This window comes from Pterocles gutturalis, unplaced genomic scaffold (genome assembly GCF_000699245.1).
Source record: "Pterocles gutturalis isolate BGI_N339 unplaced genomic scaffold, ASM69924v1 scaffold45073, whole genome shotgun sequence".
In the NCBI taxonomy this organism is placed as follows: Eukaryota; Metazoa; Chordata; class Aves; order Pterocliformes; family Pteroclidae; genus Pterocles; species Pterocles gutturalis.
In genome coordinates, this window is record NW_010119642.1 from 13,109 (window position 1) to 31,564 (window position 18,456).

The 18,456-nt window shown below is 46.3% G+C and overlaps 1 protein-coding gene across 1 annotated transcript; it reads right to left on the minus strand.

The window, feature by feature from the left end:
• Nucleotides 1–2,376: 2,376 nt before the first annotated feature.
• On the minus strand, nucleotides 2,377–3,150 carry LOC104457471 (chromosome unknown open reading frame, human C21orf140). The gene has a single exon (XM_010076627.1). It carries the CDS (start codon nucleotides 3,148–3,150, stop codon nucleotides 2,377–2,379), a length of 774 nt encoding a protein of 257 aa, XP_010074929.1.
• Between the last annotated feature and the right edge of the window lie 15,306 nt (nucleotides 3,151–18,456).

Sequence of the window (18,456 nt, forward strand, 5' to 3'; positions counted from 1 at the left end):
TGTCATCCTAAATTACCAGTTGAGTCAGAACTGTATGAGCCACAATATTTTTCTTTGGTACAAAGGATTACAACGTTTGTAGAAAACATAGGTTGTGATTACCCTTATGCAGCAGCAAAGGAGGAGGGATGAAGAAAGAAGAGGACTCATCTCAGAGGATTTTATATAAAATACCAAAGTTCATTTGATTCCAGATGCAGTTCTTTTTCTTGCCCACAGGTTTCCATACACATTAAATAGGACTGGGTAGAAGTGTTTTGGCAGCCCTCAACCTCCCAGCAGGAGACTGGGAAGAGTGAAGGTGCTTAGCGAAGCTTTCCCAGCCCTTTGGAGGGAAAGGATGCTTTTCCCTTATCCTCTGGGAAATGTAGCACTACACACTTCCTCTTTCGTCATAGTTGTTCCCATGAAACCCTTCACGGAGTCTTCACCCTTGTTTTACCAAAGAAAACAAAACAGGAAAGACTGATAAATTCCCGTGACAGAAATTACTTCCTTGAGATACTTCCTCGTTGCTAAAATAGATGGAAAGCAGGTGATTCTGTACTTGGCCTCGTGGACTCCACTGCAAATTAGGGATGGCAGAAGACACACCCTACCAATGCAGAAGTGTTGCAATGCGGCCCTACATCTGCAGCTGCGTAAGCCACGGCAGCAGGGACTGGTAAGGCTGAGCCGCAGTGAGACAGCAATCTGGGACTCTGCTCCGTTCAAGTTTGGTCTCGTTCTTCTTCGTGTGAATCCAGAACACAGCCGTGAAGTCATCGGGTTTGTGCTGATTTGACTACAGCGTACTGTTATTTCTCCCCGGTAGTATAGTGCAGTGTCATCAGGTGAAGGTAAACAGTCATTGGGAAAATGGAGCGTGCATCATGTGTTTCTTAAGAAAACTAAGCTAGTGTGCAATTACTGCTTATCCTTGTGGCAAAGAGGCACGGGACCTATTTTTTTTCCTCATGCTGATTTCACACCACTTCATATTCATCGCTATTTAGTGGAGCAATTGCTGCTTCAAACCAATGTGAAATTACATTCAGGGCCATGATACTAGGACAATAAAAACATTCCTGCCCCTCTCCAGACTCTCCCCTTTTTACCTCACTCTTTCCTCCTTGCATTTGAAGCACCTAATTTTCCATTCTCTGCTACATCCCTGTTTGTATAAAGTGAGCAGATGTTTTTTGCTGATCAATATGAAGCTGAGAAAATATGGTTATTTCTCTCTGTATATTCACATCTCAGCTCTAGAGAATTACATGCATGGATTCTTCTGGAGGTAGATGAGACTCCCTTTTTTAGATATCTCTCTGCTACACCAAATTACAATGCTCGTTTAGATGGTTTCCACACACAGGAGAAAAACTGTACAGATTTGCCTCAGTGTATTGAAATGTTTTAGTGAACCTGTGAATCATCTCATAACTTACTTCTTTTATGTTTTTATGGTCTTAGTTCTCTTAGAAGCACCCAATAAACACATACCCAGTAATGAGCAACACAGAGAATGAAAATTGGGAGCCACTTTCAAAAAAACAAGAAAGTGTTCAATGAACTTGAAAAAACTGCTGTTAAGAAATATTACTTTGCATCACTTATAAATAATCTTTTGAACTAAATTCTGTGAGAAACCATTACATCTCAGTAATCGATGTCATGGATAAAGAAAATCTCCAATGATGAGTGCTATATTTTATCCTGAGAGACTGAACTCTTCATGCTTTAAAGCCTGAACCAACTACTAATTGTTAGGCTTCAGAAAGGAACTTCCCTTTCAGAAAGATTTCTTTTACCTGTCACTGAAATGTTTACTGCAGACCACTGCTGGAAGCAAGGTACTTGGTGTAATGAACTGCTGAGTTGGTGTCAGATGTTAATGCATATATGATGGGAAGGTTGCATTAAATTCTTCAGACTTCTTTAAGCTGTGGACTCTGCTGTCCATAGTCACGGTCTAGCACATTCCCTGCGCAGGAGCAGATTTCCCATTTGGGTCCAAGACAAGCCTGCCTGCAGAATTCATTCTGCAGCCCAGTCTTTCTCAAAATTGAGGGCATTTACATCTGAGGCATGGGCGCACGACTCCCATGATAGAGAAATTAATGCAGAAGGCTGGCTAAACTGGATGTTAGGCACGCTTTGTCTCATTTTTGTGATAAGGCAAATTAACTGTCCCTTTACAGCACAAGCATAGTGCATATCAACCTTATTCTGGAATACATGTAAAATGAAACATTCCAATTTAAAATCATCTCTTTTATTAGTGCTATTGACATGTGGTTTTTCGGGTTTACACCTTTGGAAGGAAAGGGGTCAGAAGAGCTGGAGCAGGGTAACTCATTCAAAGCATATTTGAGGCCGGACTGCAGGAAGAACCATTTAAGAAAGTGTGTCAAGGTAGTAGTTCTCCCATCTCTTCACTCTGTTAATCACTACCTTCCATTTGTTTGCGGTCATCTTCTCTATTCCTTTATCAATCAAGTCATAGAAGAGGATATACCTGTAGGAGTGGGTCCTTTCAATAGACTTCAGGGAAAAGTCCTTCCTGTTGTTTATAATAAACCATTTCAAAGAAGACCAGGCAACATCCATAGGGTAGAGGTAGTTGTAAGATGAAGGCACAGCAAGAAGCTCATGGCCATTGGCTCTAGCGACTTCAGGGCAACACTCAATGCTGGACATGTAGATCACTGGTGGGACTGGTGGCAGATTTCCTGTTTCCGTCTCCTTGCCATCTTTTTCTCCAACACGCATTGGCTGCCTTTTGTCCCTCGTCACAATGACGCACTTCCCATAGGATGTGGTCAGAGAGCTGCACAACTCCTGAAAGATACCATTCTGCTGATGGGTGGGCAGATCACCTCTTAATAGCAGCTTGTACCTCCAGGGCACCCACCCCTGGCTGCTGCCAGCGTGAACAATGGTCCATACCGGCCAGTGCAGGTCAGCCTCCTTGTCTATTTTCTCTCCTGTTATAAGACTTTCTGGAATATCTGTTTCCCCTAAAAAAATGGTGTTGAAGCCGTTAAGCTGCAGCGTCCTCAGAGCTCTTAAATACTGCAGGCACTGCCTCTTGGAAGCAGTATCATCAAAGCTGCCCCTGCGAATTATGTGCCTGAGGAGTGGAAGAAGCGGATTTGTGAGGTGCTGCATGCTGGCGCCTCAAGGCTCGTGAAGGATGCTTGCAGAGCTCACAACACACCCGTTGCCCTGGCGTTACCTGGCAATGTCACACACAGCCCGAGGCAACACCAGCAGGGGCTTCCAGGTGGCTGATCAAAAGGTATCTTGGAAAACAAAGGTCCCACCAGGCTGGGTAGGCTGCAAGTGTGCAGCTAGCCGCTTCTGGTCAGGATTTTGCTTGTTGTGAACAACGTGGATCCTTCTCTCACAGCACTGAGTGGGTGCTTGGGCCCTGTGTACGTGTGTAGGCCGGCCAGGCACTGCCAAAAGGGGTCCAGAGGGATGGGGATGTGGAGGAAGGAGCTGCCCAGAGTCAGCAGAGAGAGCAAGCCACCACCTGAGCTTTGAGACCAGCGGTAGAAACCGTCCCCTCCCTCCCTGGCGAGTGTGTGGCCTCATGGAAGATGTGGCTTTGAAATTCCTTGGTTGGAGGAGGGAGCTGAACCCCAGCTGTGTGGTTATGGAGGGGAGGGGGACCTCTGGACCCCCACATGAGCCTCTCTGAGGGGCAGGCCCAATCCGGGCAGCATGCAAGGTGCTGCCTGGTGCCTGGTGCCCCGTGGCACAGCAGCCTGGGCGAGGTCCACCGTGCTCAGCCTCCCCAGCTCCAGGCCTTGGAGGGGGGAAGGAATAAATAACACCTCAAATGTCACTTCAGGGTGAGGTATTTTTAGGAGTAATTTGGTCTCTAGAGTTCCCCTAGCTTCCCACTTGGTGCACCTGCTTCTCCGTTTTCTGCTGGCCCTACTGATGAACCCCGGAGGGACCTGCGTTGCACCTGACACCAACACCATCACAGCCTCCAAGGGTGAGCAGCACCTGCAGACAGACGGGAGGGATTATAGGGGAAAAAGAAAATTGCTCACGTGGTGTTATTGGAAAACACAGGCTGAAATGAAGGTCAGCGTGGACAGCTGGACAGGTATGACCCTGCTGTCACAGCAAGTCAAACGAGGGCACAGGAGCACGTGGCAAAATGAGGGCTGCAGCCAGCTTGGGGAGCGGTCAGGGGAAGATGTGTGCATGCGCGTGTGCAAGTGTGCACAGGTGCACCAAGGGCAGCAAGTGTTCGCTGGGGAAGGCTGTGGAGCAGCTGAAAGTGATGACTGTTTTGACCCATCTGGTTTCTTACCTGTCCCTCCTCCTCCCCACAGATGCACACACAGAATTTTACTGCAGGAACAAACTTGTCAGTATAAGACTGCTAAAATTGCTCACACTGAGCTGTACCTACAAGGCTGGGAGTAAATGCTGGCAAGCACCATCAGCCTGCCAGCTGGGGCTGAACAGCACAAACGTGCCAGTCTCTGATGACAGCGTGCATTTCCTTGCCCACCTTTGAAGCTCAGATACCCCACAGTCCATATCAACCCCTCTGGAACAGTTTTCCTTCCCCCTAACACAGTGGGAAACTGAAGTCAAAAGATATCTGAAGAGGAGCATGGCCAGTGGTGTGTAACTAAGCTGATTGGATGCTCTCCTTGCTGAGGCAGATGAGTGATGGGGCACATCGTATTAGCAGCATCATGTGGAGAGCAGAAGCCTGGAAACTGGATGCAAGAAGAATGGTATACCCCCATAAAAGAAGCCTTTATGCTTTAACTGTTAGCCAGATGAAAAATGATGGCAGATTCAGACTGTACACATATGAAGAAAATTTTTTGAATATGCAGTACATATTCATATGAGAATACAACATAAAATAATATTTATTAGCATTTCTTACTGTGGAATACCTTTCTCTTTTAGTGTTAGCTGCTGTCCTTAATAAATATATACCAGGACCATAAGCTGACATGCGTAGTCCTCCTGGAGTTACTTATTAGTTTTGAAAAGCGCACGTGTTTAGAGGCCTGATTAGGGCCTGAGGTCCCCAAAAATGCTAATTTAGGGACCTCACTGTTCAGCAATTGGATGTAAGGTGTTGAAAGAACTACCTGTAAAGAAATCTTATTCCCTCATTTTCCTTGGTGCCTGTGATCAGCATCCCATCCACGACACACACTGGAACCGCAGATCATATTACCTGTTACCTAAACTGAAAATATAATTTCCTTCTCTCCTCTCCAGAGAGGATTTACTAAATTGCACATGAGTTTGAGCATGTCATCCTTGAGACAGATACAGAAAGAGCACTTTGCTTTTGTTATTCTTGCTTTTTATCTGTCTTCTAATCGTGAGTGGATACCAGTAGGAAACAGAACAGGGAAGCAACTGTGGTAGCATCCACCAGGGTCCCTGGGTTGCAAGAGTGAGGTAAGGGTTTCCCCTCTTCTTCCCCATCCTCTCCCCCCTCACCAGTCTTGTCCCTGAGACCTCCTGGCCATGCCAGCCTAAGGAGAGCTCTAATACTGCCATCCTTGTCCCCCTCAGACCTACCCCTGCTGCAGTCACCAGTGGCAAGTAGCAGCTCTCTGCTGAAAAGCCATGGTGCCCAGCCCATTTGTGTGCCCTGAGACTGCTCCATGAGGCGACCCAAAGCACAGCAGCAGAGGTCAAGAGATGCACTTCAAAAGCACGGTCCTCATCTGAACTGGACCACACATATAGGTACAGTGTGGGTTGCCCACAAAAACTAGGTTTGATGTTCCTCAGCTTGGACTCCCTAAAGGAAACAGTCCTGAACCTGTTCCTCTATCTCTCCAGCCTTTTGTGGTTTTGCAGCATCAAGTGAAATGCTGAGTGACAAAGACAACCTGCTTCTGTAGGCTGAGGGCTTGTCTGTGCTGATGAAGGGACTTAGCAAGGTGGATGAAGGTGGTACAAACCAGTCTTTTTGCTTGTGAGGCCTTAGCCACAGGCATGGTCTGTGTCACTGTATTTTGGTGCTGTCCTAGAAGGACACGGTGATGTTCTTAGCCTGCCAGGTAGCATCAGTGTGTCTGCATCTCTGGCTGGCCTTGGCTCCTTCAACTTGTCTGAGCCTAACTGGTTATGAAAATACCAATGATAATGCAGCTGATAGGTAGTGAGATGGGAAGGATGGACTGCTTTCATGTCCTTTTCAGCCTAAGGATTGGAGAAGTGGGTTCTCCTCCGTCCCATTCATATATACATGACGTAAACCCACCTGTTAACCTGCTCTAAAAACAATTACTCGCAGTCCCACTGTCTGAATATAATTTAAAAAACTTGGACAGCAGACATAAGGCACTGGGCTGAGACACAGAAATACAGATTTTATTTCCTGTGCTACCTTTGGTCTGCTGTGTTAACGTTTTGCCTCTTTCCCCTTTCACCCCATGTCTACAATAGATAGTGAGCACTTTGGGGCAAGGACCTTTCCTCCTTTTGTGATTTTAGACTTCTGACATTTCCTAGCAAGGCCACACAGTGCAAAATCTCTGGACATAGCCCCTAACTCACAAGTGCAATTGGGATTTGGGACAAGATACTTCTGATCGCTGTCTTATCCTTCAGCCATTGAACTGGAGTCTCCTGCTCTCGCCCTGCCACCCTGCCATCCAGACCTGCCTCTGGCAGTAAGGCTGAGCCCTGAAGGTTGGGGTTTGGGCTTCAGCACTTGGACCACCCGTCTTCCTCCACCGCCCCCAGTGCATGCAGCCATTGCACACAGCACCCCACGCACAGGGCACTGGCCATGGGTGGTACCTGCCTCCAGGTGTCTGTGGGTTTGGAAGGGTGGGCTCAGCAGCACGTGGAGCATTCGACAGGGATGCCCAGGCTCAGTGGCCTCCTCCTCCCCCTGGGAAGGAGGTGGGAGCCTCTACTTGCTGCCAGGTCCTCCATCCCTGCCTGAGTACACAAGTGGGGATTGAGCCCTGCCCACCCCCACCCCCACTCCCCCCCATACACTTTTTTGGTGCTTTACCAAATTCTGTTGTACCATTTAGCTAAATAACAAATTTACCAATTACCCATGAACAAAGTCCCTATTAACAAAGCAATTAGGATAACAAATATCAATTACATAGCAATTACCCATTTCAGTAGTAATTAGGTAATTAGGTTACCAGTCACCACATTCTATAACCAAACTAAACATCATCACAAACCTTTTATTTCAAATTCACAGATAAATTCAATGAAATACAGAACATAATGAAATACACGTAAACAGTAAGCATGATGTTAGGCAAAGAGTGCATCTTTTTATTGTTGTATTGTATTACATGTAGCAGCTAAAATTAAGTTGCTAATTTTGGAATTTAACATTTTATTTTTATCTAAATAAAATGTTTTGTAAGTTTGAATTTTTTTTTCCAAAACCAACACTTGAGAACCTTATTCTACAGGGAAATTGTTTCTCTTCAAGTCTTACATGGAGTGAGAAAAATTAAGATTCTTTTTCTAACAAATACCATACCCAATTTAAATAATCTTTTTTCCCTCCTAGCCATCTGATGAAGTCCTGAGCACTAACTAAAGTCCCATGCCAAAGTGTATTTCTGGTGTCAAATGAGACTTTCCAAAAGCGTGGAATTTTAGCTCTTGATCCATGATGGAACCAGTAAGAGAAGCACTTGACAAAATCAAAGACAGACTTGGGACGGAAACACAGAAAAAGGTGGAAACTTCAGAAAATAAATTAAGCCAATATCCAAAAGTAAGAGCCCTAAACTTCTCAGAACAGAGCTAGTAAAAGTGCTGGTGGTTTCCCGCAAAGACTGGTGAGGCACCTTGTGAAAACCAATGAAATTTGGGTTCGAGCATAAGGGATTCTCTGCCAAGATTGAGCTTAGCAGCATTGCCTTTAGTGGCATCACTGTCATCACTTCTGCCCAAGTACAGCCACTATTTCAGGTTGAAATACTCAGCAATCTATTACCTGGACTCTGGAGGAATGGGATATCTTTAGGAGTTGAAGCTTGTTATCAGGTGTGGTTGATGTTGTATGTACACATATATTCATCTCCCTGAGGTGGGGAACAAAAAAGAGAAGGGAAAGTGTTTCAAGACCCAGAGGTTGCCCAGGTGTGCCCAGGTCTGGGAAGGGGGCAGAGCCATTAGGTCTATTACCTGAGTGGTCAAGGTTTGATCTGAGCTCTCCGTACAGGGTGTAGAGTCCCCACTGCATGGTGAGCACAGGGAGAGGAAAGGCTCCCTTCACCTCCACTCCAGAGTGCCTGAAAGAGCTGATTACCCATAAGGGAGCAAAAAAGGCTTGTCCCCCCGGGGACACCAAAGGGAACATCAGTAGGCTTCTGTCATCCATAAACAGCGATTTAGTTTTCAGAAGCTTGGCTCTTTTAGGGAGGCAAAGAGCACTTCCCACAGCTGTGGAGTTCTCCCTGCAGCCTGGTGCTTCCTTCGTATCAGCCTGTCTGGAAAAGCAGCTGTCACTACTGAAGGAGGTGAAATTTCACTGCACAGAACCTGGCATGGGTGATGGATGTCTGAAACCTGTATCTAACACTCACAATGGGAAGAGAGATTTGACTCTGCTTTCACACACTGTTGCGTGAATAGAAAAATTGATAAACTGGGTCTGCAAAGTAGAAGGAATTGCCACTACTGCAAAAAGTCAGGCTAAACTCTCTTCTCAATGCTGGCACTGGGCAGAAAACGATCCTTTTCCAAAATGGATGGTGATACTCACCACCTTCTGGAAAACACCCACACTGAGTAGAAGGAACAAACCTGGAACTGCGAAAGTTTTTTCTACCTTCAAAACACCTCTCATTTCTCACATCTGAATAGCTGAGCTGCAGCAATGGGAGCATGGCTACTGAGTGCAGTCAGGAGCAGGGAGCATAAATAGTGGATCCAGGCTCAAACCGAGCAGTTATTAAGCCAGACACAGTAATGAAGCCAAAGGCGCTGGGGTCCAAAACTAACTCAACTGCCTAATTGGCCTCTGCTGGAGACAGTGTCTGGGGAATATGCACCTGTCCAAAAAAGGAGATGTCTGTGTTGGAAAGCTGAATCTCTGGAATTCAGGGAAGAAGTGCAGAAAGCCAAGAGAGTGGTGTGGATTTCATCTTTGCTATCAGCTGGAAGTATCAGCCTTGGAACGTGTCTTACAAGATCAGGCTGTGGAAATTCCCTTTATGGATATGGCCCACATGAAATAAATCAATTCCAGGCAGTTGGCTTGGACCAAACACTGGCAAAACCCCGTAATAAAAACACTATGTCGTGGCAGGAAAAGATATATTAAAAAAAAAGAAAAAAGAATAGCAGTAACAAAACATGAAGCTACAGATGTAGTAAAACCTGTTTAAGAAAAGTTAGGAAATAATGTTTCCTAGGGTACAAAATTGTTGAGAACTTTTTTCCTATCAGTAACAAAAAGCAAACACACACAGCAACATAAAGAAGGCTGAGTGGGACCAGAAACACCCACCCCACAGACATACAATTTCATAGGATTTCATGGGATTTTTGCTTCTGTAACAAGATGCTTTGAAGTTCTCAGCGTATCTGCAGCACCAGTTTCCAGTCATTTTGATTTGCAGACTCCAGAGGTTTTTCCAGTGAATGCGTGGACCAAGTACAGCAAGCCAAAGCCCACCACCAGTGTTTGCCTCTCCATAGCTGCCTGTCCTGGACCCCTGCACACCAGAGCTCTACAGGACATGGACCGAACACCATTGAGCCATGTGGTGGGCAAATCACTCCTTCTTGTGTCTTCTGAAGTTTGGTGGCCTGCAGAAGGCACCATGGTCCAGAAGCTACCGTGGCACCCCTCTACTTACTGTCTACCACTTGAGGAAGCAGCAGGGGCTCAGGGCTTGGTGGGATTTCAGGATGAGGACGTTAACACTAAACACTGAAGGAATTTGTCAGGGATTATTGACACAACAGTGACACAACCCTGAGGGCTACAGCTGTGGCTTGTTAGTCCTGATGTTGTCCAAGTGGGCCAGGGGAGGGATCCTGGAGAGGCATCAGATGTCTTGGCCCTCCTGTCTGTCCTGGGCTTTGGTAAAGGGCTGACGTGCTGGAAGAAAGCTGCCAAGAAATACACGACCACTGTCAAAGACCTGCTGCAGACCAAGCCTGCCAAGCCAGCAAACAGTTCAAGTCCTACATGTGCCTCTCTGGAGTAACCTTCCTTCCCAAAGGGCCAGATGGGGGTCAGCTTGCCTCCACCTCCAGGTGCACAGTGTGGCCATGAGGGTGGATGCAGAGGCTGTAGCAGCTGTTTCTGCCTGCAAACCGCACACCCAATGAGCTCACTGGCAGCTCCAACCCCCCTAAATAAATAAATGAATAAATAATAACAGCAAACAGGCACACCAGCAGTGCCCCAGCTGGAAGCGTACTGGCCCTGCTTGAAGTAACAGCATGCAAAGGAAGGTCTTCCATTCTCCAGAGAGGCAATCCATAAAAACACGATAGAAACAGCGGTGAAAGAGCTACGCCAGCAAGGACTTGGTTTCCAACCTCTTCTCTGAAGGCCTGGGGCTGGAATAACACAGGTTGCACTCAGGTACCTTCACAGCTGCATGTGGGAAGCTTGCTCAAGACCTGTCTGAGTCTGTCCTGGCACAACTCCTCATTTCTTGCTTTCATGAGCAAAAAGTGTCTCTGTTTAGGCTCTGTATGCACAACAGTATAACAAAAAGAAACAATTTTCATACGCTCTTCAGGACCGCATCTGTGCTCGGCACCTCAGATCCAGGGTTGTTTTTGCTGTCCTGCCTTTGCAGCTCCAGTAAGGCAGTGCTGTTGAGAATAACTAAAGTGTCTTTGATCTGCTCTCCTGGAAGCTCCACCTTGCTTCTCTGAGGGTTAAGATTCCCAGAATAGAGATAGTCAATGTAATTTTCAGGCTTGCTGGAAACAATATTGCTGAGCATCATGGCAAAGAGAAGAAAGCCAAAAAACCCAACGATGATGAGGATATAAAATGAAGCCATTATCTCCTCTTGCATCTCCAAGGCTGGGTTGCTGAAGTTATTGAACCGAAGGGTCTTCTTTTGTTCCACAAACATGTGGAGTAAATTTGGCATGACCGAACTGCTGTTTGTCTGGTTGCTGAGAGCCATCTTACTCTTCCACTCTGTCTGCAAAAGCTAAGGAAAACAAAGCAAAGCAGAAGAACCAACTTAGCTGGTGAATGCACACCTGTCCTTTCGAGTCTTCTAGCTCAGGTTCCTTCCCACTGTTTCCTCTCCTCTGCTGTGTAGCTAACTGCACTGGGCTATCCTCTAGCTGCACGTCTTGCACACAGAGAGCCACAGTGAACGTCGGTGACAAGTTAGCGCAAGAATTCAGAGAATCAAAAGCCGTTGCTCTCTGCATGGAAGATGTGTGTGTACATGCACGGGCACATAATATTCCCTTTGACTGACTTTGTTTTGCTTGTGACGTAGCGTCAAAATCAGGACACAGGAATAACGCTGCCAATTCCAGCAACTATCTCAATGGAAACAGGATGACGTGTTCTTAGGTACCAGTATAATTCAAACAGCAACACCACTAAGGGGAGAGGAGAACAATACTGGTGTTATAGCCCTGGCTCCTGAATGGAAGGGTCATTTGCCCTAAATCATCCACAGTAAAACTTGCTGAATTGTAAAAGAGCTGTGGGACGGAACTAAATGAATCCAAACTGATTTTGGATTGTTATCTTGCTGAGAAGGAAACTTGAGAGATAAATTATTTTCTGCCAAATTATGTTTCTTCAGGTTGTCTCCTTTTTCTTTATGAGCTTTTTTCAAAGTCATTTTTAGCACAAGAGAGACTTAAATCATTGCCTCTATGCAAACCACAAAATACTTCCATTCTGAAAAATCTCAAGTTTTGATTCCATCTGCCCATCGTACACCCCCAAAAATAAGCTTTTTCTTTTGGCAGGAACAATTTTCCAATTTTGATATGAATCTATGTGTAATTTTTGGTTATCTGAACTCGCCTTCTTTGGGAAGTGTGATAATCTTAGAAAAGCTTTGTGCAAATCTTCCCATGAGGTCTTGCCCAGATGTATATAGAATCCGAGAGTTTCATCCCAAACGTGCAACTTTTGCTAATTTTAAGTAATTCACTTCCCTTGTTGCAATTTTCTTGCTTTTCAGCCAGTGCTGTTTAACCTGTTCCAAAGGGTCTGTACAAACTGAGGCTGCCACCCCACATATTCCAGAAAAGCTCTGGTGATTCAGAATACCTGCAGATTTGACAACTCCCTTAAATCTTATACAAGAAACCATTTAAAAAGATAGATATGAATAACAGAATAAAAAGCTCTGAAAGATGGAGACTAGAGAAAGCTCCCTCAGAGCAGCTCTGCCTGCCAGTCACCCCAGAGACATTAGGCAGTACTAAAATGAGGGTTGCCCTTGGAAAAGACGGTGGCCTGAACCCCAGGTCAGGGCAGCCAACGTCCCCAGCTGGCAGCTTCCTTCCCTTTCTCATCCTGCTTGTGGGCACTGGTGGCAGGAGCTGTTTTATCTCCCCTCCTCGTGCCTGACACAGGGCTGTTCACTGCTCCTGACTCAGGGAACTCAGGCATTTCCTCTCCAGTCCAGCTAGGATGAGCCCATCACTGGTCCACTGAAGTGCCAATTGGGTGTCTGAAATTGCCTGAACATCCTGGATGATGAAGATTAGCTATTCCTGGTTAGGTTTCCTCCTTCTTGCAACTACTGCCTTTTAATGGACATGTTTACTTTGCTGACTGGGTTGTGACTGCTCTGCCTGGAATCTATTAATAGCCAAATAGCCATGACAGGCGGCTGCGTTAGTCGAGTGCAGGGCTTCTACGGGACCCATTCGCAGAGGCATGCAGAGATTTACAACCACAGCACGGGAGCTGGAGATGTACCAGGGGAATGTAATGAATTGCAGCAACAGTGGGTGTGTGGTACCACACAGTTCAGGTAGAGTATAGCTTTTAGCTAACTAGAGTTTTTTGGTCTATACAGAAAAATAGAAAGGCAAGATTCCTACCAGACTCCAAGCCACATACAAGTAAACTGCCCATAGATTACAGAACACCTCTCCGCCCCAGCCCAATCTGGCAACATCCACCTGGCTGCAGTAGAAATCAGTGATCACAATACTCCACAGAAGTGAAGTCTGTCTTGGTGTTCCCCTTTCTTATTTTTCACTATGTGAAAAAAGTGATATATACCTTGGGAACACTAGGTGAAAGTTTTATTCTGAAAAAGATTTACTGAAGGTAAATTGACTTTCTGATAACAAGATTTTCTCTGTTGTTCCCCAAGCCCACATTTCCTTTCTCTGCCTCTCCAGCCTGTCCTGCTATACTGGCTGCCCTGGATTTTGTGGCTAATGCCATGATGAGCTACAACAAATTCAGAGGACCAAAGTTCAGAGATATCCATATTCTTCTTGATAGATGGACTTCCTAACTTTCTGCAATCCCAGTGCAAGAAAACCCAAACAACCCACCCTCTGCCCACCCCCAGACTATCCTGTACCCAGTTGCCACAACTATACTAATTCACCATCATATAAAAGTGAGGCTAAAGTTTGAATGCTCTTATCCATGTTTATTACTTCCAGTGCCTACTGCTGCCTGCATTTTGTGGAGGGGCTTCTTCTGCACTCATTGTATTGCTTTATGGGTCACATCATACTCTTCTCCAGACACCTGGAGACAGGACAGCAGCTAGATGGACCATTCCTTTCATGTTTGGAAAGATGATGTGCGGTTGGGAACCAAAGCTCCACACTGCCCTTTGGAGTCTTTTGGCATGGGCTCCCCAACTCCTGCCACCACTGGAGTGGGGCTGGTCCTTTAGCGATGTGTACAAATTGCTGGGTTTTTAAAATTTAATACAAAAATCACAGTGTTTTGACGCACAGTTCATCAGACACTGCTTTCTAAGGAATATAGTGCTTTCTGCTCTAGAACAGTGAAACTAGTTAAATGTTGGACTGGCACTTAAAATATCTGCAAGTGTGAGTATCACTGAGCTATGTGCCTCTTCACTACATTAACATCCTGTCTTTACAGAAAGCATTGGGGGAAGGTGGGGAGGGAATATACATTTATGCTTTTCAAACAGTTTTCCCTCCCATACAAAATACAACAGAAAAACAACGGGACAGGTACCAATCCCCAGAAAACAGTAATGACAGGCCTGAGGCAAATGACATAACAAGCCAAAGAGGCAGAGTATCACCCATTAACTTCAACGCTGCCTATTTCTCCTTAGGCCAGGCATACAACACACTGGGGATTTTTAACTGGCAGGCTGCAGGGGTCAAGCACAGCACCACTGAAAGGCAGAACCTGAGTATCCACCCGTAAATGAGTTAAAGAAGAAATCTAAGGTAGGGTTTGCCTTTCATGGCAACTAGGAGAAGCATTAGTGGCTGCTGTAGTGCTACACCAGGCCTCTATGAGAGAGAAAACAGGCTCCAGATGGCTTTGTATGAATAAGGCTGTGTGTCATTTGTCTGTGTTTACATGCACACTCACCCCCATACACAATGCTGCAAAGGTACTGGGATGCCACATCAGCACTCCTCCAGGCTTCAAACATCTGTATTGCTACTTTTTCCCCATCATCATATTAGATACACAGGTTAGATAACAGCCTTTTTTTCCCATGGTGGAACTCATCCTCTTTCTACTCACTGCCCCTCTCCACTACTTTTCCACAGCCTAAGGATTGTTTTTCCATTTTGACCATCTTCTGTGTATGTGCAAAGGTGTCCCCCACACCCATCAACTAGAGATATGCATCACTGTCATCTGTCTCATAAACAGGCATAAATTCATACACACAGATATGTGTGCATAAACTTCTCTCCCTAAACACGCAAACACATGCTAAAATAGAAAAACACCCACACAACTACATGCCATATCTAGCTAATTAAAAAAAAAAAAAATACTAGTAGCTTGAGTGTTAAACAGACCTGATTTACAGAGAATGGCACTTAAGGAAAAAAAAAATCCAGTAAATGTATCCAAAATAATGAAAAATTTGAAATGAAAACTTAAACCAGTGCCTACTTATCAATATGTAGAGGAAGCTGTATATATCCCAGGCACCATAAGAACAGCTACGAAACGTTGTACCTATTCCAACATCTTACTTACATGCAGACCTGGCTCTGTCCTGGGAGCAGCACCTCCTTCAGCTGTCAGGCTTGCTCCCAGTTGACCAATGCATTTAACTATTTAAGAAGTACAGGAGAGGAGTGGCTTCTGCTTCTCTCCTCCAGCAAGTAATCACAGGCACATTATGCATGAGGGAGTGTCGGCAAAGCAATGTGGTAACAGGATACTACAGGCCCACGAGGCTCATACTACATGGGGGCTCCAGGCAAGTGGCCATAGTATGTTCCCTTATAGTGCAGGGGATGAGAATAACACGGATGAGCCTCAATATATAAAGGCTGCCCTGGGCGGGGAGGTGGGTACTGCTGCTCTCCCGTGAGAGCAGATTGTGGGTCTGTGGTGAGTTTTGGTTATTCATCATAGAACTGTCATTTTTAAAGTCAGCAACTCTCAGAAGTGGGAAAGCAAACAGCAGTGTCCTAGTTCTCCCCAGATGTGTTTGGCTGATGCCGCCTTGTCACGCCAAAGAGGCTGCGCAGCTGTGCCTCCTCGCTCAGTGTGCACCTATATCCTCGCTTGTCCTGCTTTACCCTTCTGGTGAAAGGATGGGGAAAGAAAGTAGCCAGGAACAGGAAGGAGGATGCTGGATGAAGCAACCTTGCTATCTTTCATCTCACATCCTCCTGCTCCAGCCTCATATCCTGTTCTGCCAGCTGGGCATGGGTGTTTTATTCCCTTCATACACCCTCTCCATGGCAAAACAGCACGAGTTACACTCCTTCACAGCCAAGTCCCCTTTCAGGATCAACACATAACACTAGCCACAGCTTGCAACATCTCTAATTTAACTCTGACTTTGCCATGCAAGCCACAGATGACTGCTGGTGTGGGGCTACTTTGGGCAGCCAGAACAAGTGAAGACAGCTGAGGGAGGCGGAGAGATCGTGATAAAGCCAGCTGGTTTTCCTTCCTTGGAAAGCATGAGGGAGGAGAACTGTGAAACGCGAGGGAAGCAGGGCCCCACGACAGCAGGGTATGTCTGCCTTCGGGAAGCAGCAGCAGCTATTGCCATTAAATTGCGGTCAGACAGATTCATAAATCTTGCTGTGGGAGTTGGTTCAAACTACTCATTTTTTTCACATGTCTAATCTTCACTGAATAACACACAGTGGTTTGAAAGTATCAGTAGCTTGTTAGGCAAGCTGCACCTTTGTCTAACAAATAACGAATGGAGCAACAGGAAGAAAGTCAGAAGCAGGGAGCTACTGGTTGGAGGGAAGGAAGCCTGAGGACTCCCAGGCAGCAAGGACAATGGGGAAAGACAGGTTTGGTAAACTCCCTCATGTGCCTTCCCCCATTTGTGTATAACCCCCACTGCTGCCAGACCACCGCAGCTGTTTTACAGCTAACCCCCAGCTCTTGGAGGAAAATGTGGGGCTAGCAGTATTACTGGTTTAAAGCCACCATCCCTCTGAGAGCCATAACCCAGCAGAGAGCATGAAACGCCAGCAGGCCTGTCTGTCCGGTCCTGCACCAGGCAGAGACGGAGACCAGGGCTGGCTGTGAATGAGCTGGCAGGACATGGCGCAGAGCTGGGTGGAGATGACGGCGAGGGCCAGGGAGCAACGTGGCTGGGTCCACGCAGCCCTACAGCACAGCTAATTAGCTGGCTTCTCTGCAGGGCTCATCAGATTAGACACAGCACTATCGTGCTTTCTTGTTTCCAGTTTCGGAGGAAGCATGGTCACAGCTAGGGAAAGGTGAGTCTCACACTTTGTACTTTTGCCCCATCAAGTATAGCTCCTTTGTGGCTCTTGTCCCCACCCCTTTACCTAGCTAGAGTGTGGAGATGGAAGACCCACCTGTTTTCATACCTGTTCCCTAGATTTGATAGTCCTCTTTCTTGGAAACAAAATCAAATGGAAACGTAAAAGTACAAACACTGATAACAAACCCATTAGTGATGATGGCCATCTGATCACCTGCACAGCGTGGGAGTATGAGCAACACAGGCTCACACGTACACCAAAGGTGGGATTTGTTTCACTGCCTGGAACTCTATGGGGAGCAACCCTACTCAATGAGGAGAGAGAGAGAGCCGAAAAGGGTGACGACTACATCTCTCAGCACGACGTGCCCTCAAGAGGAGCTTGCTTTCTAATGACTGTGATTAGTGTCAGCCTCTAACCTGACGACAGTAAAAGTGCTGTGAGATGGACTGCCCCCTCAGTGATACCGAGGCAAAGGATGTAGGATTCCCACGTCACACAGAGAAAGCATCCAGATACCATTCCCAGTAACAAGAATGAAGGAGCTGTGGTGGCATAAGATGTCCAAGCAGGAGGGAGGGTGGAAATTATGGGAGTGCATCACAGGTCTGGATCCCATTGCAGTGTGGATGGAGAGAAGCATACAGCCACAACCATGTGCCTTGACCAGGAACAAGCACTCAGCACCAGCCTAATGGTGACAGCTTCCTTCCTCCACCCGCAGCCCTGGAAGTCTGTGGCAGGTGACATCTTTCTTTTAAAAAGGAATGAAGGATGAGGGAATGGGTTTGGAGCATGAACATTAACAGCAGGACCAGAAGAAGTAATTCTGAGTGCCTTTCCAAGAAGGCATATGGATCCCAGAATAATCTGGGAAGTTTCCATCAGCTTTATAGGAGATAGGCCAGGGCACATCAGCTGCGGATCTCATTCTCTTATTACTGAAGTTTCTTTTTTAAAAAAAAGATAGCATAAGGAAACAATACACATCAGCAAGGCTGGTTTAGTCATATTTTTGCACAAATGTTGGATTTTAGAATGTTGCCAACTCTATAGTGAGAATCAAAGCCCTGGAGGGGGTCTTAGAGGCTGGTGGAAGTTGAACTAGTCTCTGTGCTCCCCCTGTTCCAGGGCCAAAGACACCTGGAAGCATGTGCAGGACATGAACAAGACAGGCAGACACGTCTTTAAAGTCGTGTGGGTGTGAATGAGCCAGGAACAGAAGGTTCATTGTACTACTGAAGCGCCCAGACAAGCCCAGATGAGCTTTAGACTTGAAGCACTTCCCATGCACACTTTCCTCTGCAGCGTGCTAGCTTGTTTTCCATGCTCTCACCCCTATGGGGTATAAGGTGGATCATGTCTTCAAGCGACATTTCCTGTTGAGCCAGGGCGACCTGCCTGCCTCTGAGGAAGTGGGATGAAGGAATGTCTGGATCTAAGATGAGTGACAGAGCATTCCTCACGTGGTCAAGTCCTGCAAACAGACCACACCTGTCATCGGGGGCAGTGGGGTACTGAGGACCTCAACCCCATGTGGTTCCTTGCACGCTAGCCCTGTGA

Bases quoted from the DNA above. Each gene is read 5' to 3' on its own strand.
- LOC104457471 (XM_010076627.1), bottom strand. From the start codon at position 3,150: ATGCAGCACCTCACAAATCCGCTTCTTCCACTCCTCAGGCACATAATT.